The sequence below is a fragment of the Silurus meridionalis genome, chromosome 20 (assembly GCF_014805685.1).
Source record: "Silurus meridionalis isolate SWU-2019-XX chromosome 20, ASM1480568v1, whole genome shotgun sequence".
NCBI lineage: Eukaryota > Metazoa > Chordata > Actinopteri > Siluriformes > Siluridae > Silurus > Silurus meridionalis.
In genome coordinates, this window is record NC_060903.1 from 10586290 (window position 1) to 10602370 (window position 16081).

At 38.3% G+C, this 16081-nt stretch overlaps 1 protein-coding gene and 1 long non-coding RNA gene across 3 annotated transcripts; one reads left to right on the plus strand and one right to left on the minus strand.

Annotated features, from left to right (window-relative positions):
* Positions 1–844: 844 nt before the first annotated feature.
* dnaaf6 (dynein axonemal assembly factor 6) lies at positions 845–11724 on the minus strand. Of its 2 annotated transcripts, XM_046875965.1 has the most exons (7): positions 11633–11724; positions 11467–11526; positions 6729–6807; positions 6438–6540; positions 5799–5895; positions 3961–4046; positions 845–1961 (listed from the first exon to the last, which is right to left on the minus strand). In XM_046875965.1, exons 1-7 carry the CDS (start codon positions 11693–11695, stop codon positions 1832–1834), a joined length of 618 nt encoding a protein of 205 aa, XP_046731921.1. In that variant the 5' UTR covers positions 11696–11724; the 3' UTR covers positions 845–1831. The 2 variants fall into 2 exon arrangements, with proteins under 2 accessions (XP_046731921.1, XP_046731922.1); XM_046875966.1 differs by lacking the exon at positions 11633–11724 and having other exon boundaries at positions 11467–11626.
* Positions 11725–12411: 687 nt separating this feature from the next.
* LOC124403341 lies at positions 12412–13891 on the plus strand. Its single transcript, XR_006928886.1, has 2 exons — positions 12412–12795; positions 13339–13891. It is a non-coding gene; the product is annotated as an uncharacterized LOC124403341 (long non-coding RNA).
* Positions 13892–16081: the final 2190 nt, after the last annotated feature.

Below are 16081 nucleotides of genomic sequence, written 5' to 3' on the forward strand. Positions count from 1 at the left end.
TTTTCTGTCAATATGGGGTGCTATGTGTACATTAATGAGGAAGAAAAATGAACTTAAATGATTTTAGGAAATGGCTGTAATATAACAAAGAGTGAAAAATTTAAGGGAGTCTGAATACTTTCCGTACTTTCCGTGTAAAGACTACAGCAGGGGGCAGAGCTTTCTCTTACAAAGCCTCACAGTTATGAAACAGCCTTCCAATTCCAAAAACAGTTTTAAATCTAGGCTGAAAACATGTTTATTTAATTAAGCTTTTGTCATTAGTTTTTTTGTCTTGGGTAAAGGAACAGATTTGGAGGGATCATGAATATACAGTGTTTTGGTGAACTGGGGTATTTGTATGCTGTCATCCCCCCAATTTCACATGTTCACTTAGGTTTGTTGATGGTATTGTGGCCAGTGTTCCTGTCCCTTTCTTCTTTTTGGATCTGCCTGGGTTCCCTTTTGTGTCTGGTTTCTCTCAAGATCTTCCTCAAACCATATTTTTCCTTGCCATAGTTGCCACTGGCTTGCTCATTAGGGATAAACTTAAAATGAACAAACATATAGGCAATAAACTTATACATTCCAACTTATAAACTCTGTCCTTCGTTTAAAGCACTATACAAATAAAACTGAATTGAACTGACTTGAATTAAAAAAAAGGAACAACTCGGAACTGAAGACAGCTGGTGATGCACAATCTATACACCCTCCCCCCAAGCTTGACTAAAGTTCTTCTATTACAAAAAAATTGACCCCTAATTATGAATAAAATGATAATATTCATTGCGTACTCTTTTTTATTAACAAAGTAACAACAATGTTACAATGTGGCACCATCAAAAATCTTAGACATAACTAGTAGATTTTTTTGGTTTATTGTTGGTCAGTTGCTCAAGCTACCGAAACCGAAGACAATCATTTTTACAAGCTGTTTAATAAAAAGTGGTGTTGTCAGAGAGTAATCACACTGAGTAGCAGTGTACTAACAAGTTCATCCCAGAAGAAAAATTACTTCAGAAAAAAACTTATATAATGGACAAATTTATGGTTTGCTGATTGCAAATTCAAATAAAAATAAAAATTTACTATATTTAAACAAACAATGTTTAAAAAAAATTATTGTGGATCAAAATACATCATACACAGATCAGGCATAACATTATCACCACTGACAGGTGAAGTAAAAAACAATGATTATCTCTTCAGATGGGTGCCCATGATGAATTCAGTCAATCGCTGAAAGTGCCAACAATAAGCAAATAGGTGGTCTGGTCTGATGAATCACGTTATTACATCACGTGGATGGTCAGGTGCATCGCTTACTTGGGTATAACATGGCACTAGATTGCACAATGGGAATAAGGCAAGCTGGTGGAGGCAGAGGGATGCTTTGGGCAATGTTCATCCATGTGGGTGTTACTTTGAACGTACCACCTACGTAAGCATTGCTGCAAACCCTGTACACCCTTTCATGGAAACAGTATTCCTTGCTGGTTGTGGCCTCTTTTAGCAGGATCATGTGCCCTGCCACAAAGCAAAAATGGTTCAGGAATGGTTTGGGGTGTTGACTTGGCCTCCAAATTCCTCAGATCTCCATCCAATTGAGCATCTGTGGGATGTGCTGGACAAACAAGTCCTATCCATGGAGGCCCCACTCACAACATACAAGACTTGAAGAATCTGCTGCTTACATCTTGGTGCCCGATCTTGGGAGTAACCTAATACTAGGTAGGTGGTCATAATGTTATACCTAATTGGTGTATAGCTGAATGTTTTTGTTTGTGAAAGTTTACTTTTCCAGTACTTTTTCTTTAATTGCAGCCCATGATTCCTACATTTCTTCTTTTCAGGGGAGGTTGATGGAGTCCAGTGGTCTATTCATAGGAAGTGTGATTTCCAGTTCATTTCTCTCTGTAATGAATCGGGCTTTGCCTTCCCTATTGTGCACTGAGTGGGGTAGATGAAGGCCTAACTTGCTGTAGACAGAAGAGACATTATACTTTATACAACATCTATGCTATAGTTTTTAATACCTTTACGTTTATTACTAAAGTCACTAGAGTTACACCCTTAGTTCCTTAACATGCATACAGTACTATGTAAAACTTTTAGGTAGTTGCCAAATGCTGTAAAGTAGGAATTCTTTTAAAAATATAAATAAAAATGGGTTATTCTTATCAATTTACAAAATGCAAAGTGGGCAAACAGAAGAAAAATCTAAATCAAATAAATATTTTGTGTGATTAACTTCAGATTTTCAATTCTTACGCTTGCACACTTTGTACATTTGCACAAAGTCAAGGATTTTGTAGGATTAGAGCCAGGTGTATGATTAACCAATTATTCCAAGCAGGTGCCAAAGATCATTAATTTCATATGTAGGTTGAAACAGAGCCATGAACTGAAACAGAAACAGTTGTGTAGGAAACTTAAAACTAGCTGAGCAACAGCCAAACTCTACTACTAAGGTAAAGTTTTGGAAGACAGTTTCATGTCACAGGTCATGAACAATTGCAAGATAGAGCACAGCAACAAGCATGTATTTACTGCATGTATATTATATGTATTACTGCAGCATTAAGGTCTCTTCCAGGCAAAAATGTCAAAGCAGACTAAGGTTTTAAGATGTGCTGTTCAAGCTATTATAGAGAAACACAAAGAAATGGACCGTAGTGGTCAGCCAAAAAATTTTAAGTGGTGGGCAGCTTAATGAAAGACAATGATGAAATCATGCTTACTTTGACATCAGAGGATGTCCGGCAGTGGCATCAGCAAAGAACTTGCAGAAACAAGTGAGACCCAAGTACACCCATCTACTGTCTGAAGAAGTCTGGCCAGAACTGGTCTTCATGGAAGAACTGCGACCAAAAGTCTAAGCAACTCAACTATGTATGAAAACATAGAAATTGGTTGCAGAACAATTGCAGCAGGTACTCTGGGCTGATGAGTAAAACAAGCTGTTTGCTGAAGGGCTTGAGAACGGTACAATATGGAGTGTCTGCAGACAACAATAAGGCATGATGGAGGTTGCTTGCAGGTTTGGCACGGCATTTAAGCAAATGAAGTTGGTGATTTGGTCAGGATTATTAGTATCCCCAAATGTATTCAGCAGGACAAGGACCCCAAACACACAGCCAGTATCATTAAGCGTAGAGAAGAACAAGAAGGCCTGAATTTTATAGTTTTGTCACCCTTTCCCAGAGCCCCGATCGCAACATCAAGTCTGTCTGGGATTACATGAAGAAACCAAAGAATTTGAGGCACTTTATATCCATAGAAGATCTGTGGTTAGTTTTCCAAGATGTTGGTCCAACCTGCAGAGATCCTTTAAAAACGTGTACAAGTGTAACACAAAGAATTTATGCTGTTCTGCAGAGAAAGGTTGGTCACACTAAATATTGATATAATTTTCTCTTCTGTTCATTTATATTTTGTTAATTGATAAAAAATAAACTATTAACGCTTTATTTTTGAAAGCATTTTTACTTTACAGCATTTTCCACAATTGACTAAAACTTTTGCCCATTACTGAACACATATATATGTGAGCTAAGGTTAGGGCACCTTTATTTTGGGCTTTACATGCATGGAACAAAAGACATAGGCCCTTGCAAACTGATTATTCAGTTCCTTTAATTAAGCGTTTGTTAAGACAAATGTTTTTTGTTTTTTTCCATGTTGTCAAATTTTTTTTAATTCTTAAAAATTGTTTATTTTATTTCCCTTTTTTTTCATCAGGTCTGTAAATGAGGTCATCTGGTACAGCATTTGGCTGTTCTCTTTTTTGTAATGAGTACAAACGCTATGGTATCTATTGCTTTATACAAAAATTAAAAATAAAAAACAAAAAAAGATCCTACTGAAATGCTGAAAATGTATGTAACATACAAAATAAAAATATAAGCATGAAATAATTTACATCACGTAGCATATATGAATAAGTACTATGCAGTGAATATGAGAACTCAATCTTACTATTTTGGTGTTCTTAGATCAACAAATCTCTCCTTAACATCCAGCATAAGCTCAGAAACATGGGTTTCTGGTAGCTTCACCCTCACCTGTGAGTGTAGAGCAGAGGTGGGAAGTAATAAAGTACAAATACTTCATTACTTTAATTCAATAGATTTTTCTAGAAAAATAAAACTTGAAACTTGAAACTTACTTCACTATTCATTTTTTGGATAACTTTCACCCATTAAATATTTACACAAATATCTGTACTTTCTTCTTCTTACATTTTTTTTTTTATCTTTTTGGTGACATGATCACTATTTTTTTTTTCTCATTGAGCAAAGTTTTCCCATTAACCATTTTCTTATCATTGCCCGGCTTCAAGTTAATTTAAAACCAAATATGTAAAATTCGGTCACCACAAACTGTCATTTTAGCTTAACAAAGCAGGTCTGAAAGTTTTAAAAGTTTTAAATATTTAAAATCTTTTCTACTAGTAAGAACTGCTTATTTGACTATATACACTCACCGGCCACTTTATTAGGTACACCTGCTCATTAAGGCAAATTTCTAATCAGCCAATCACACGGCAGCAACTCAATGCATTTAGGCATGTAGACATGGTCAAGACGATCTGCTGCAGTTCAAACCAAGAGTCAGAATGGGGAAGAAAGGTGATTTAAGTGACTTTGAACGTGGCATGGTTGTTGGTGCCAGACGGGCTGGTCTGAGTATTTCAGAAACTGCTGATCTACTGGGATTTTCATGCACAACCATCTCTAGGGTTTACAGAGAATGGCCCGTAAAAGAGAAAATATCCAGTGAGTGGCAGTTCTGTTGGCGCAAATACCTTGTTGATGCCAGAGGTCAGAGGAGAATGGCCAGACTGGTTCGAGCTGATAGAAAGGCAACAATAACTCAAATAACCACTCGTTACAACCGAGGTATGCAGAAGAGCATCTCTGAACGCACAACACGTCGAACCTTGGGGCGGATGGGCTACAGCAGCAGAAGACCACACCGGGTGCCACTCCTGACAGCTAAGAACAGGAAACTAAGGCTACAATTCGCACAGGCTCACCAAAATTGGACAATAGAAGATTGGAAAAACGTTGCCTGGTCTGATGAGTCTCGATTTCTGCTGCGAAATTTGGATGGTAGGGTCAGAATTTGGCGTCAACAACATGAAAGCATGGATCCATCCTGCCTTGTATCAACGGTTCAGGCTGGTGGTGGTGGTGTAATGGTGTGAGGGATATTTTCTTGGCACACTTTGGGCCCATTAGTACCAATTGAGCATCGTGTCAACGCCCACAGCCTACCTGAGTATTGTTGCTGACCATGTCCATCCCATTATGACCACAGTGTACCCATCTTCTGATGGCTACTTTCAGCAGGATAACGCGCCATGTCATAAAGCGCGAATCATCTCAGACCGGTTTCTTGAACATTACAATGAGTTTACTGTACTCAAATGGCCTCCACAGTCACCAGATCTCAATCCAATAGAGCACCTTGTGGTGGTGGAACGGGAGATTTGCATCATGGATGTGCAGCCGACAAATCTGCAGCAACTGCGTGATGCTATCATGTCAATATGGACCAAAATCTCTGAGGAATGTTTCCAGTACCTTGTTGAATCTATGCCACGAAGGATTAAGGCAGTTCTGAAGGCAAAAGGGGGTCCAACCCGGTACTAGTAAGGTGTACCTAATAAAGTGGCCGGTGAGTGTACATATAGTGGTCAACATAGCATTAGCTCACTTACTAGCAAACATAGATAATATCTTCAGCTAACAACAGGGCTTAAGTTGGTAGGATGCAATTAATGTAATTGGGTTGGAATAAATAGAGCATACCAGCATGCTTTCACAGCACATGGAAGATGGATCCTTTCGGCTCATGCCCAGAAACAAGTCCTCTGCAGCCACACTTTGCTTCAGGATAATCTCATACCTACACACAACAGCTCATAATTAATCTTTCAAAAACACAGATATTGTGACACAAATAATAATTTTCACAGAGTCTGCTGTCTCAGTTTTTATGATGACAATTTGCATATATACGCTAGAATGTTATGAAAAGTGACCAGGTAAACTGCATTTAATTGCAAAGTCCCTCTCTGGAATGTAAATGAACTTAACCACCATTATTTTAAAAGAAGAGGTAGGAATACATCAAGACTTTTATCTGTTCTGGCACCAAGGTGGTGAAATGAACTTCCCCTAGATGTTTGAACAGCTGAGTCACTGACCACATTTTTTTTTTTCGCTGTTTGTTTTTTCTTTGTTTATTAATAAAATAAGCATGCTATAATTAATTCAGCAGAGTTTAGGCTGATTGTATCTTAAGTTTGTAATCTAGCAAACTAGTGTTTATTCATTGATACTCAATGATGCACTTTTGTACATTGCTGGATAAGGGTGTCTGCTAAATTCCATAAATGTAAATGTAAATAGATAGCTGTTTTACTTATCTACACACTACATACTCACTCAGGCTCTGGACGTAGATCTGCAAGGTCATTAAAATGTGTTCCTTCAGTCACCTCCTCCACATCCCAGATGTCTTTGGTGTTTTTTACATAGGTACTACTGACTTTTAATATGTGCATGTGTATGGGAAAGAGACAGACAGACAAAATTACTTAAATAACCATTCCTTGTGTTCTATGAACAGTATTCACAAGCATTTACCAGTCTTAAGTGACATTAAATCAGAATTCAACTGATCTCAATGTTAACTTCTATATAGTGTCTATGCTAGTGATGGATAATTGAGCTCACCTGAATTCTTGTCTTGCCTAGAATCAGATGAATGAGCACCAATGTGCCCAGGACCCATTTCTGCCTTTGGATTTGCATTCTACATAAATAAAGAAAAATGACTTAGCAATTAGCAAAAAATAAATAAATAAGAAATTTTTAAAAATGCATTTATATAAATAGCTGACGCAGTACACAGTGAAATGGGACCACGTTCCTCTAGAACCTTGGTGCTACATAAAACAACATAGGGATACAAGAACACAGAGCTAAGGACAAACTTGTCCTAGCCACATAAAGTGCATCGTGTGAAACCTGGTGCAAACAGACAACACAAGACAGTGTAGGACAAATACACAAAACACAAAACAGCACTCTCAGTAAACCTAGGCTATTAGGCACAATGTGCAAAGACAACTGTATACAGGACTGTACTTGTAAATAAACAAACATTTTGACACAAAAGGTGGCAGCTGCAGTCAAATAGATGTGCAAAAACAGCATTAAACAGTTACGTAGTAATGATTTTAAATATATGAAATAATGTGGTTGGGGCTGAAGACATGGATGTGTGTGAATTGAAAACAGTGAGTGTGTGTTTGAGTTCAGATTTGCAGCAGCTCAGTAACACACAGTTGAGTGTGTGTGTGTGTGTGTGTGTGTGTGTGTGTGTGTGTGTGTGTGTGTGTGTGTGTGTGTGTGTGTGTGTGTTGAGGAGCCTGATGGCTTGTGGGAAAAAACTGTGAGTGAAAAAGTGTGTGAGGTGTAAATATCCGTGAAAGAGGGGAGAGCGACTCCGATGATCTTCTGGGCTGATCATCTGTAGGGTCTTGCGATCCAAGCCAGTGCAGTTCCCAAACCAGGCAGTGAGGTAGCTGCTCAGGATGCTTTCGATAGTCCCTCTGTATAACATGGTCAAGATGGGGGGATGGAGCCTCAGCCTTCTCAGCAAGTAGAGGCACTGCTGGGCTTTCTTGGTGATGGAGCTGGTGTTGAGTGACCAGGGGAGGTTCTCCGCCAGATTAACACTAAGGAATTTGGTGCTCTTGACGATCTCCACAGAGGATCCCATCAATGATCAGTGAAGACTGGCCGCTCTGTGCTCTCCGAAAGTCAACAACTATCTCTTTAGTTTTGTCAATGTTCAGAGACAGGTTGTCCGCTCTACACCAGGCTGTTGATTGTTGCACCTCCTCTCTGTATGCTGACTTGCCGTTTTTGCTGATGAAACCCACCACGGCCATGTCATCTGCGAACTTGATGATGTGGTTCGAGCTGTGCATTGCTACACAGTCGCGAGTCAGCAGAGTGAACAGCAGTGGGCTAAAAAGATGCTGTTCCTGATTTGGACTGACTGAGGTTTCCCAGTCAGAAAGCCCAGAATCCAGTTGCAGAGGGAGGTGTTCAGGCCCAGTAGGCTCAGCTTCAACAGGTGGTGAGGGATGATTGTTTTCAATGCTGAACTGAAGTCTATGAACAGCATTTGTACGTATGTGTCCTTATTGTCCAGGTGGGTGAGGGCCAGATGGAGGGCCGTGGGAATGGCATCATCTATTGAACGGTTTGGCCGATAAAAGAATTGCATGGGGTCGAGTGAGGGTGGTAGCTGGGTCTTGATGTGCCTCATGATGCAACTGGGAGGCAGGCGTCACGGTCACAAGCAGGTGAAGTTGTCTTGTAGATTGTGACCGCCTGGATCCCCTGCCACATGCTGAGGTGTCTCCACTGTCGTGGAAGTGGCCGTGGGTTCTCTTGGCGTGGGTTTTCTTGGGGTGTGCCTCTCTGATGGCACAGGACAGTTTGGCCCTTGCTGTTTCTAAGGCCGTCTTGTCCCCTGCTCTGAAGGCGGAGTCTCTAGACTTTAGTAGCGCACACACCTTTGCGGTCATCCACATCTTGGATGTACAGAACCATTTCTGTACTTCTTAATGATGTCCACACATCTCTGCACTGTTATAGCCTTTATATTTATTCACTGTACATATGCTTATATGTATCACTTGCTGTAAATATGCTACATATTTATCTGCACTTTTGCACGATTGCTACATTTTGCACTTCTGGTAGATGCCAAACTGCATTTCGTTGCTGTGTACCTGTACAATGCAATGACAATAAAGTTGTATCTATCTTGTATCTATCTTGTGGTTGTAGCATGTGGTGATGGTCTTGGAGATGGTCTTGTTTGGAGATTTTATAAGACCATCTTGAAGATGGTCTCATATTAGTCTTGTTTTACAAAAACGTATTTTTTACTTTTATGATAGATTTCATTTCCATGCCACACCTACACTATATTTCTTAAGTATTGTGTCACCTAACCTTACCTGCTATATGTGTTTTTTTCCCCAAACTGTTACAACAGATCTGGAGGCATTCAATTGTATAGGACGTCTTTAGATGCACTATAATAAAATTTTGCATTTACTTGTACTTGGAAACCCAAACCTGTTACAGCATGGCAATGCACCTGTGCACAATGTGAGCTCCTTGAAGATCTGGTTTACATGCTTTGGAGAGGAAGCTCTTGAGTGGCCTGCAATTGACCTCTAAACTCATCCCTACTGAACACCTTTGGGATGAATTGGAAAGCTGACAGCACCCCAGGTCTCCTCACCTACATCAGTACCTGCCTTTTGTAATACCCTTGTCTCTGATAAACACAAATATCCATAAGCGCACTCCAAAATCTAGTGGAAAAGCTTCCCAGAAGAGTGGAGGGAATTATAAGAGCAAATGGGACTAAATGTGGAATGCAATGTTCAAAAATCACATACCATATTTATGACCAGGTGATACAATACTTTTGGAAAAATATATTATGTGTATATTATGTTGATAAAACTACTGCACAAAACACACATACCCCACTATCAGCTTGGTGTTGGTAAATCTAAATGTAAATTAAGCTCATCTTCATCTGGGACAACAAGTCTCTCTGGGCTGGTAATAGACAAGACAGTTGCAAGGGTTAACAGGAGTCTAAATCACAGCATCGCCGACCTATCGGTTAGTTATTTGTATTAGTCTGTGCTGTCTCTTAGGGAGGGAGGGTAAGCAAAATGTAGATGGTCTAGTCACTCGTGAGCTAGGGCATCTTGGCCAAATGACCTCTATTCCTGCTCTATGGTAAACCATAGACGACAAAGTGTTGTTGCCCTGTACCTCTGGCAAATTTAATCAAACAACTGCTTTGTGGAGATGGCGGTGTTGGATCTGTGTTTTAAAACTGAGTATATGACACAGTACACAGTCAGCTTGCAGAGATATGTGATCTGCTGATCGTGGAGACCGACAGCCTTCAAATTTGAATAATTTAATTAATTTTTTTACATTTTATTTGTGTAGCACCTTTAACAATGGACCTTGAACTGAAGCATCTTTACTGAAATAAAAAAATTATGAATATATATTTTAACATAATAAATTAGTCCCTTTAAAGTTTTTCCTAATGAGCAATGGTGAGAGTGGCACAAAACTCTCTGATATAAAAGCATGGGAACAAAAGTTAAGCCCAGCAGCACTACAGAGATGGTCTGAATATTTAGCTAATGCAGTACAGCTTGTGTGTAGTTGCCAGTGTGAGAGGTGAGATAGAGGAGTACCTTGGCTCAATGAAGGACATCGTTTGATTTTAGAAAACAAATGCTGGATCCCTTTCTTGACTGGCCAGGGTTATACAGAATGATAATGATACACAACATCCTCAAAGGTGTTCTGGACTTGGCTTAAATTTGTGAAGGAGTTTTTTTTTATCATCAATGGAAGAATTTTTTGATCATACACTTTAGCTTAGTGGTCTTCAAAGCCTTTTTGGTGTTGCTGTGCTCACCGGTGCATTCCTTCTTTTTAAGAATCTACCAAATTGTTTATTTTGTCTCTCGAATACTTATTTTCAGCCTAAAGATCCTCCATCACTTGCATCAATGCCTTTTGGGTCATAGTGTGAGTTTCCATGAACAGTCAAGGTTTTTTTTCTATAGGACGTTTCACAACAGACATTGTCTCAAAGCAGCTAACAGCTACCAAATGCCAATTTAACACCTGGATCCAAATTTTACTGTCTTACTTTATATAGAATAAAAATTGAAACAGGCCATTAAACTATCAGCCAATAGTGAAAATTATTTTTATTAATTCACAAGGTGCTACTATGTAAAAATGTAGTTCCTAAAACAGAGCAGGGCATTTTATGTCCTCCGAGCTGCATCTGGCCCTTTAGCTTTCCCGGTCTGGCCTGTGTTAGGTCAATCAGAAAGATCTAAGACGTTTTCTATGTACACAAAAGGCTATTTCTCTCAAATATTGTTCACAAATCTGTCTAAATCTGTTAGTGAGCATTTCTCCTTTGCCGAGATAATCCATCCACCTCACAGGTGTGGCAGATCAAGATGCTGATTAGACAATAATATAATATAAATAAATAGTATATTGACAACTAGTTATTACACTGGCATTAAGAAAATTCGAAATAAGGACAACGTTTATTAAAATGACTTATTCCGACACATAAGTGAGCTGCTATTAAATCATATCAGAACATATCAGGATATCGAGAGACTGCTGATTTACCAACTTTTTTCATTCGTCTGTGCTCCTTTTAAAGTGGATCACGTTATTTGAAATGTGAATTCTTCTTAAACATGTATCAGCTAGAAGTGTTTTTATATACTCGCTACTCCATCAATAAATAACACCACTCATTTTCAGTACATGAGCAGAACAGCTAGCAAAATATTAGAACGGAAAGCTAGTTTACCTTGTAATCTTCTGAGTCGCTTTCTTCATCAGCGGGTACTGAGAGCAAGTCGGAGAGCGCCTGGAGATTTTGGAGAGACGAAAACTCTTCCATGTTAGTATTATCCTCGTTATGTAATAAGAGTAAAAGTCTCGGAAGCTTTTCCGCCGTCTAAAGAATTGTGTACCGTTTCCAAGGAGACCAAGTGTTGCCATGGGTAACTGCAATCGCGTGTCTGTATTAATAACATACAAGTCGGTTTCCGGTTTAGTTTTTTAACCTGTACATAATAAAAAGAGGAGTAAAATAATAATAATAATAATAGTAATAATAATAATAAAACCTCTCAGTTGGGGTTCTACATTGAGAGCCATGTTTGACATAAATCTTTTTTAGTTTTCTGTGCCTATAAAATACAGAAAATTATAGTCTAACAAAATCAATTGACAACGATTCTTGGAAACGAAGTTTTTTAACATATTCTGATATTTGAATTTTTTTTCTCTGAGAGAAAAACCAAGTTCCAAAATATTTAACACAAAACAGATGTTCATTTGTATCTTCTAAGTAAAAAAAAAATAAAATTCCAATAGTATTTATATCAATAGTATTTAACAAGTAATTAACAAGTATGGCATTACAAGGGCAGCATTTATATATTTTATATTTTGACTGTTATTATATTTGACTGCTATTATTATTATTATTATTATTAGTATTAGTATTAGTATTAGTATAAGCATTTGTAAGGAAAAGATCTGACCACACCCTAGTTTAATGTTGCATATTGACTTTCAATAGAAGTATTTTGATAAAATTATGGAAAAAGTAGTTACTGAATCTGTCAGCAATTATAAGAATTCCTTCTATTGCAAAAGATTAATTGTTTCTCAAATGTAATAATGCAAGTGCATTCTTGTGCATTATAAGTCTTGACAGGCTTTTTGGAAAGAGTGGCCTTGATAAGTACAGTGGAATATAGAATGCATCTTTATGGGAACTGAGATGTCCAGTTGTGCGAGCATTTACATACCTAGTAGGAACAACAATTACCACAGCAGTGTAAAAAGATATGCCCAGCAGATAACAGCAATAGAGTTCCAAATTTTCTTATCTGCTGAGCCTATTTGACCTAAAATATTTACTTGAAGTACCCCTGAATTATCTAATTTACCTACACCTCAGGATGGAAGCTAAGATAGTTTAATTAAAATACTTCTGCAGGATAAATTAGACATCCACCTCATATATACCTAAAAATATAAATCATATGTTTCTTTTTAGATGCATTTTAGCTGAAGTTTAATCTAATACATCCAGAGCATATCCGATAATCAAGAACAGATCCAGGTAATTTCATAGTTTTTTTCCCCAATATTGTCTTTCATTGAGCTACAAAGATTTGGGTAAATAGCTGTCAAGATCTGCTCATAATTTTTGTTTAAAATAATTTTTGTAAAAAATGATTTATGTAAAGAAAGAATTCTTTTCCAACTCTCAAGTTAAAGAGTTCACATAGGACACTGTTTATTGCAAATAACATTAGCAGGATAGCCATCTTTTACCTTAAAAACTTTGCTAAAATGTTATGTTGTTACAGGATGCAGAAATCTAGAATAGACTACTGTAATGCTTCACTCTCTAGTAAGTGCATAAATAGCTTTAGTTAGTCAATAATGCAGAACCAAGAGTCCTTATCAGATCTAGAAAATATGACCAAATCCCTGTTTTAATCAGCACAGAATGTCCATTTATAGCAGATATACGATGTTGATATACAATCATCGTACACTGATGATGATCAGAAGCGAAAAGAAGTCCTGAGTCAATGTAGCAGACTGTTCACAATAACTACAATCCAATCCATCTTTAAAGCGCCCGTTCTTACTTCAGAATTTCATGGAACCACCAAAGGCGTTGATGAGAGACCATCTCAAGCTGAACAGACTGACCTCCAAATGAAGAGAACACTATCCAGAGGCAGGCCTGGACGAAGTGGGAAGATCCACGAAGGGGGGGAGGGAAAGGAACAGTGGTCACTGGAACCTCAGAGGCATGTTTAACTCAACCGAGAGAGAGAGAAAAACCCCACAGATATGGTTTGGCCTTTCAATCAGTGTTCAGGACTCAGACACAGTCTCATTGTTCAAGTCGAGGCTGAAACATTTATTTAGTGAAGCCTTTTATCAGTAGGTTTATATTAGGTGAAGGAGCAGATCTGGGGGGGATTATGGATATAGAGTTGGGTGAAATGGCAGTTGTCATCTTGGCTGCTGTTTGGCCCAGTTTCTAAAGTGAGGGCATCATGTTCTGCTTCAGAATGTCACAGTACATGTTGGAATCAGTGTTTTCAATCATTTCAAAAAACAAACCAAAAAATCCTCTATGCCTGCCAAATGATTTAAGCTAACTGGAAGTCTATATTACTAAACACTCTTTAAAACCATGGTAAGGTTTATTTACCTGTCCAGCTTGGGTCAATCTGCGATTTCTGTTCTTGGTTGACATACAGTGCCTTGCAAAAGTATTGACCCCCCTTGGCATTTTTCCTATTTTGTTGCCTTACAACTTGGAATTAAAATTTATTTTTATTTGGATTTCATGTAATGGACATACACAAAATAGTCCAAATTGGTGAAGTGAAATGAAAAAAATAACTTGTTTCAAAAAAATGTAAAAAAATAAATAACGGAAAAGTGGTGCGTGCATATGTATTCACCCCCTTTGCTATTAAGCCTCTAAATAAAATCTGGTGCAACCAATTACCTTCAGAAGTCACGTAATTACTTAAATAAAGTCCACGTGTGTGCAATCTAAGTGTCACATGATCTCAGTATATATATATATATATATATATATATATATATATATATATATATATATATATATATATATATATATATATACACCTGTTCTGAAAGGCCCCAGAGAGAAACACCACTAAGCAAGGGGCACCACCAAGCAAGCGGCACCATGAAGACCAAGGAGCTCGCCATACAGGTCAGGGACAAAGTTGTGGAGAAGAACAGATCAGGGTTGGGTTATAAAAAAATATCCAAAACTTTGAACATCCCACGGAGCACCATTAAAGCCATTATTAAAAAATGGAAAAAATATGGCACCACAACAAACCTGGCAAGAGAGGGCCGCCCACCAAAACTCACGGACCAGGCAAGGAGGGCATTAATCAGACAGACAACAAAGAGACCAAAGATAATCCTGAAGGAGCTGCAAAGCTCCACAGCGGAGATTGGAGTATCTGTCCATAGGACCACTTTAAGCCGTACACTCCACAAAGCTGGGTTTTACGGAAGAGTGGCCAGAAAAAGCCATTGCTTAAAGAAAAAAAATAAGCAAACACGTTTGGTGTTCGCCAAAAGGCATGTGGGAGACTCCCCAAACATATGGAAGGAGGTACTCTGGTCAGATGAGACTAAAATTGAGCTTTTTTGCCCATCAAGGAAAACGCTTTGTCTGGCGCAAACCCAACACCTCTCATCACCCCGAGAACACCATCCCCACAGTGAAGCATGGTGGTGGCAGCATCATGCTGTGGGGATGTTTTTCATCAGCAGGGACTGGAAAACTGGTCAGAATTGAAGGAATGATGGATAGCACTAAATACAGGGAAATTCTTGAGGGAAACCTGTTTTAGTCTTCCAGAGATTTGAGACTGGGTCGGAGGTTCACCTTCCAGCAGGACAATGACCCTTAGCATACTGCTAAAGCAACACTCAAATGGTTTAAGGGGAAATGATTAAATGTCTTGGAATGGCCTAGTCAAAGCCCAGACCTCAATCCAATTGAGAATCTGTGGTATGACTTAAAGATTGCTGTACACCAGCGGAACCCATCCAACTTGAAGGAGCTGGAGCAGTTTTGCCTTGAAGAATGGGCAAAAATCCCAGTGGCTGGATGTGCCAAGCTTATAGATACATACCCCAAGAGACTTGCAGCTGTAATTGCTGCAAAAGGTGGCTCTACAAAGTATTGAATTTGGGGGGGGGGGGGGGGGGACGCTCAAGTTATGCACGCTCAAGTTTTCAGTTTTTTTGTCTTATTTCTTGTTTGTTTCACAATAAAAAATATTTTGCATCTTCAAAGTGGTAGGCATGTTGTGTAAATTAAATGATACAAACCCCCAAAAGATCCATTTTAATTCCAGGTTGTAAGACAACAAAATAGGAAAAACACCAAGGGGGGTCAATACTATTGCAAGGCACTGTAAGTGGCATGCTATACTATACTACACATTTTTTTTTAAAACAGCAGCTCAAATCAACATGACAATTAACCTATTGATGAAGTTATAGAGATCACATTTTCCCCATATAGAAAATAAATTAAACAAATTTAGTAAGGTTATGGTGCAATATTAAAGATAATACTGAACATGTAAAGGTAATAATAATGAATACCAGAAATCCATATGGCAATTAAGTTGAATGAAATAAATAAGAATTTCATGCATAAAGTTAAAGTAGATGGAAAAAGCATGATGCATGCAATATGGAACAGTAGATCTGGTAGATTACATAAATGCAGATGTGTAAATAGCAATATTGCGCAGATAACAATCCAATATTGTTGTGAAATAATTGCAGTAAAGTGAAGGTGTTTAGTAAATCAGTGACAA

Bases quoted from the DNA above. Each gene is read 5' to 3' on its own strand.
- dnaaf6 (XM_046875965.1), bottom strand. From the start codon at position 11,695: ATGTTATTAATACAGACACGCGATTGCAGTTACCCATGGCAACACTTG. The intron at 6,808-11,466 runs GTAAACTAGCTT...TTATTTATGTAG, and splicing joins GCGACTCAGAAGATTACAAG to AATGCAAATCCAAAGGCAGA. The intron at 6,541-6,728 runs GTGAGCTCAATT...ACATATTAAAAG, and splicing joins TAGGCAAGACAAGAATTCAG to TCAGTAGTACCTATGTAAAA.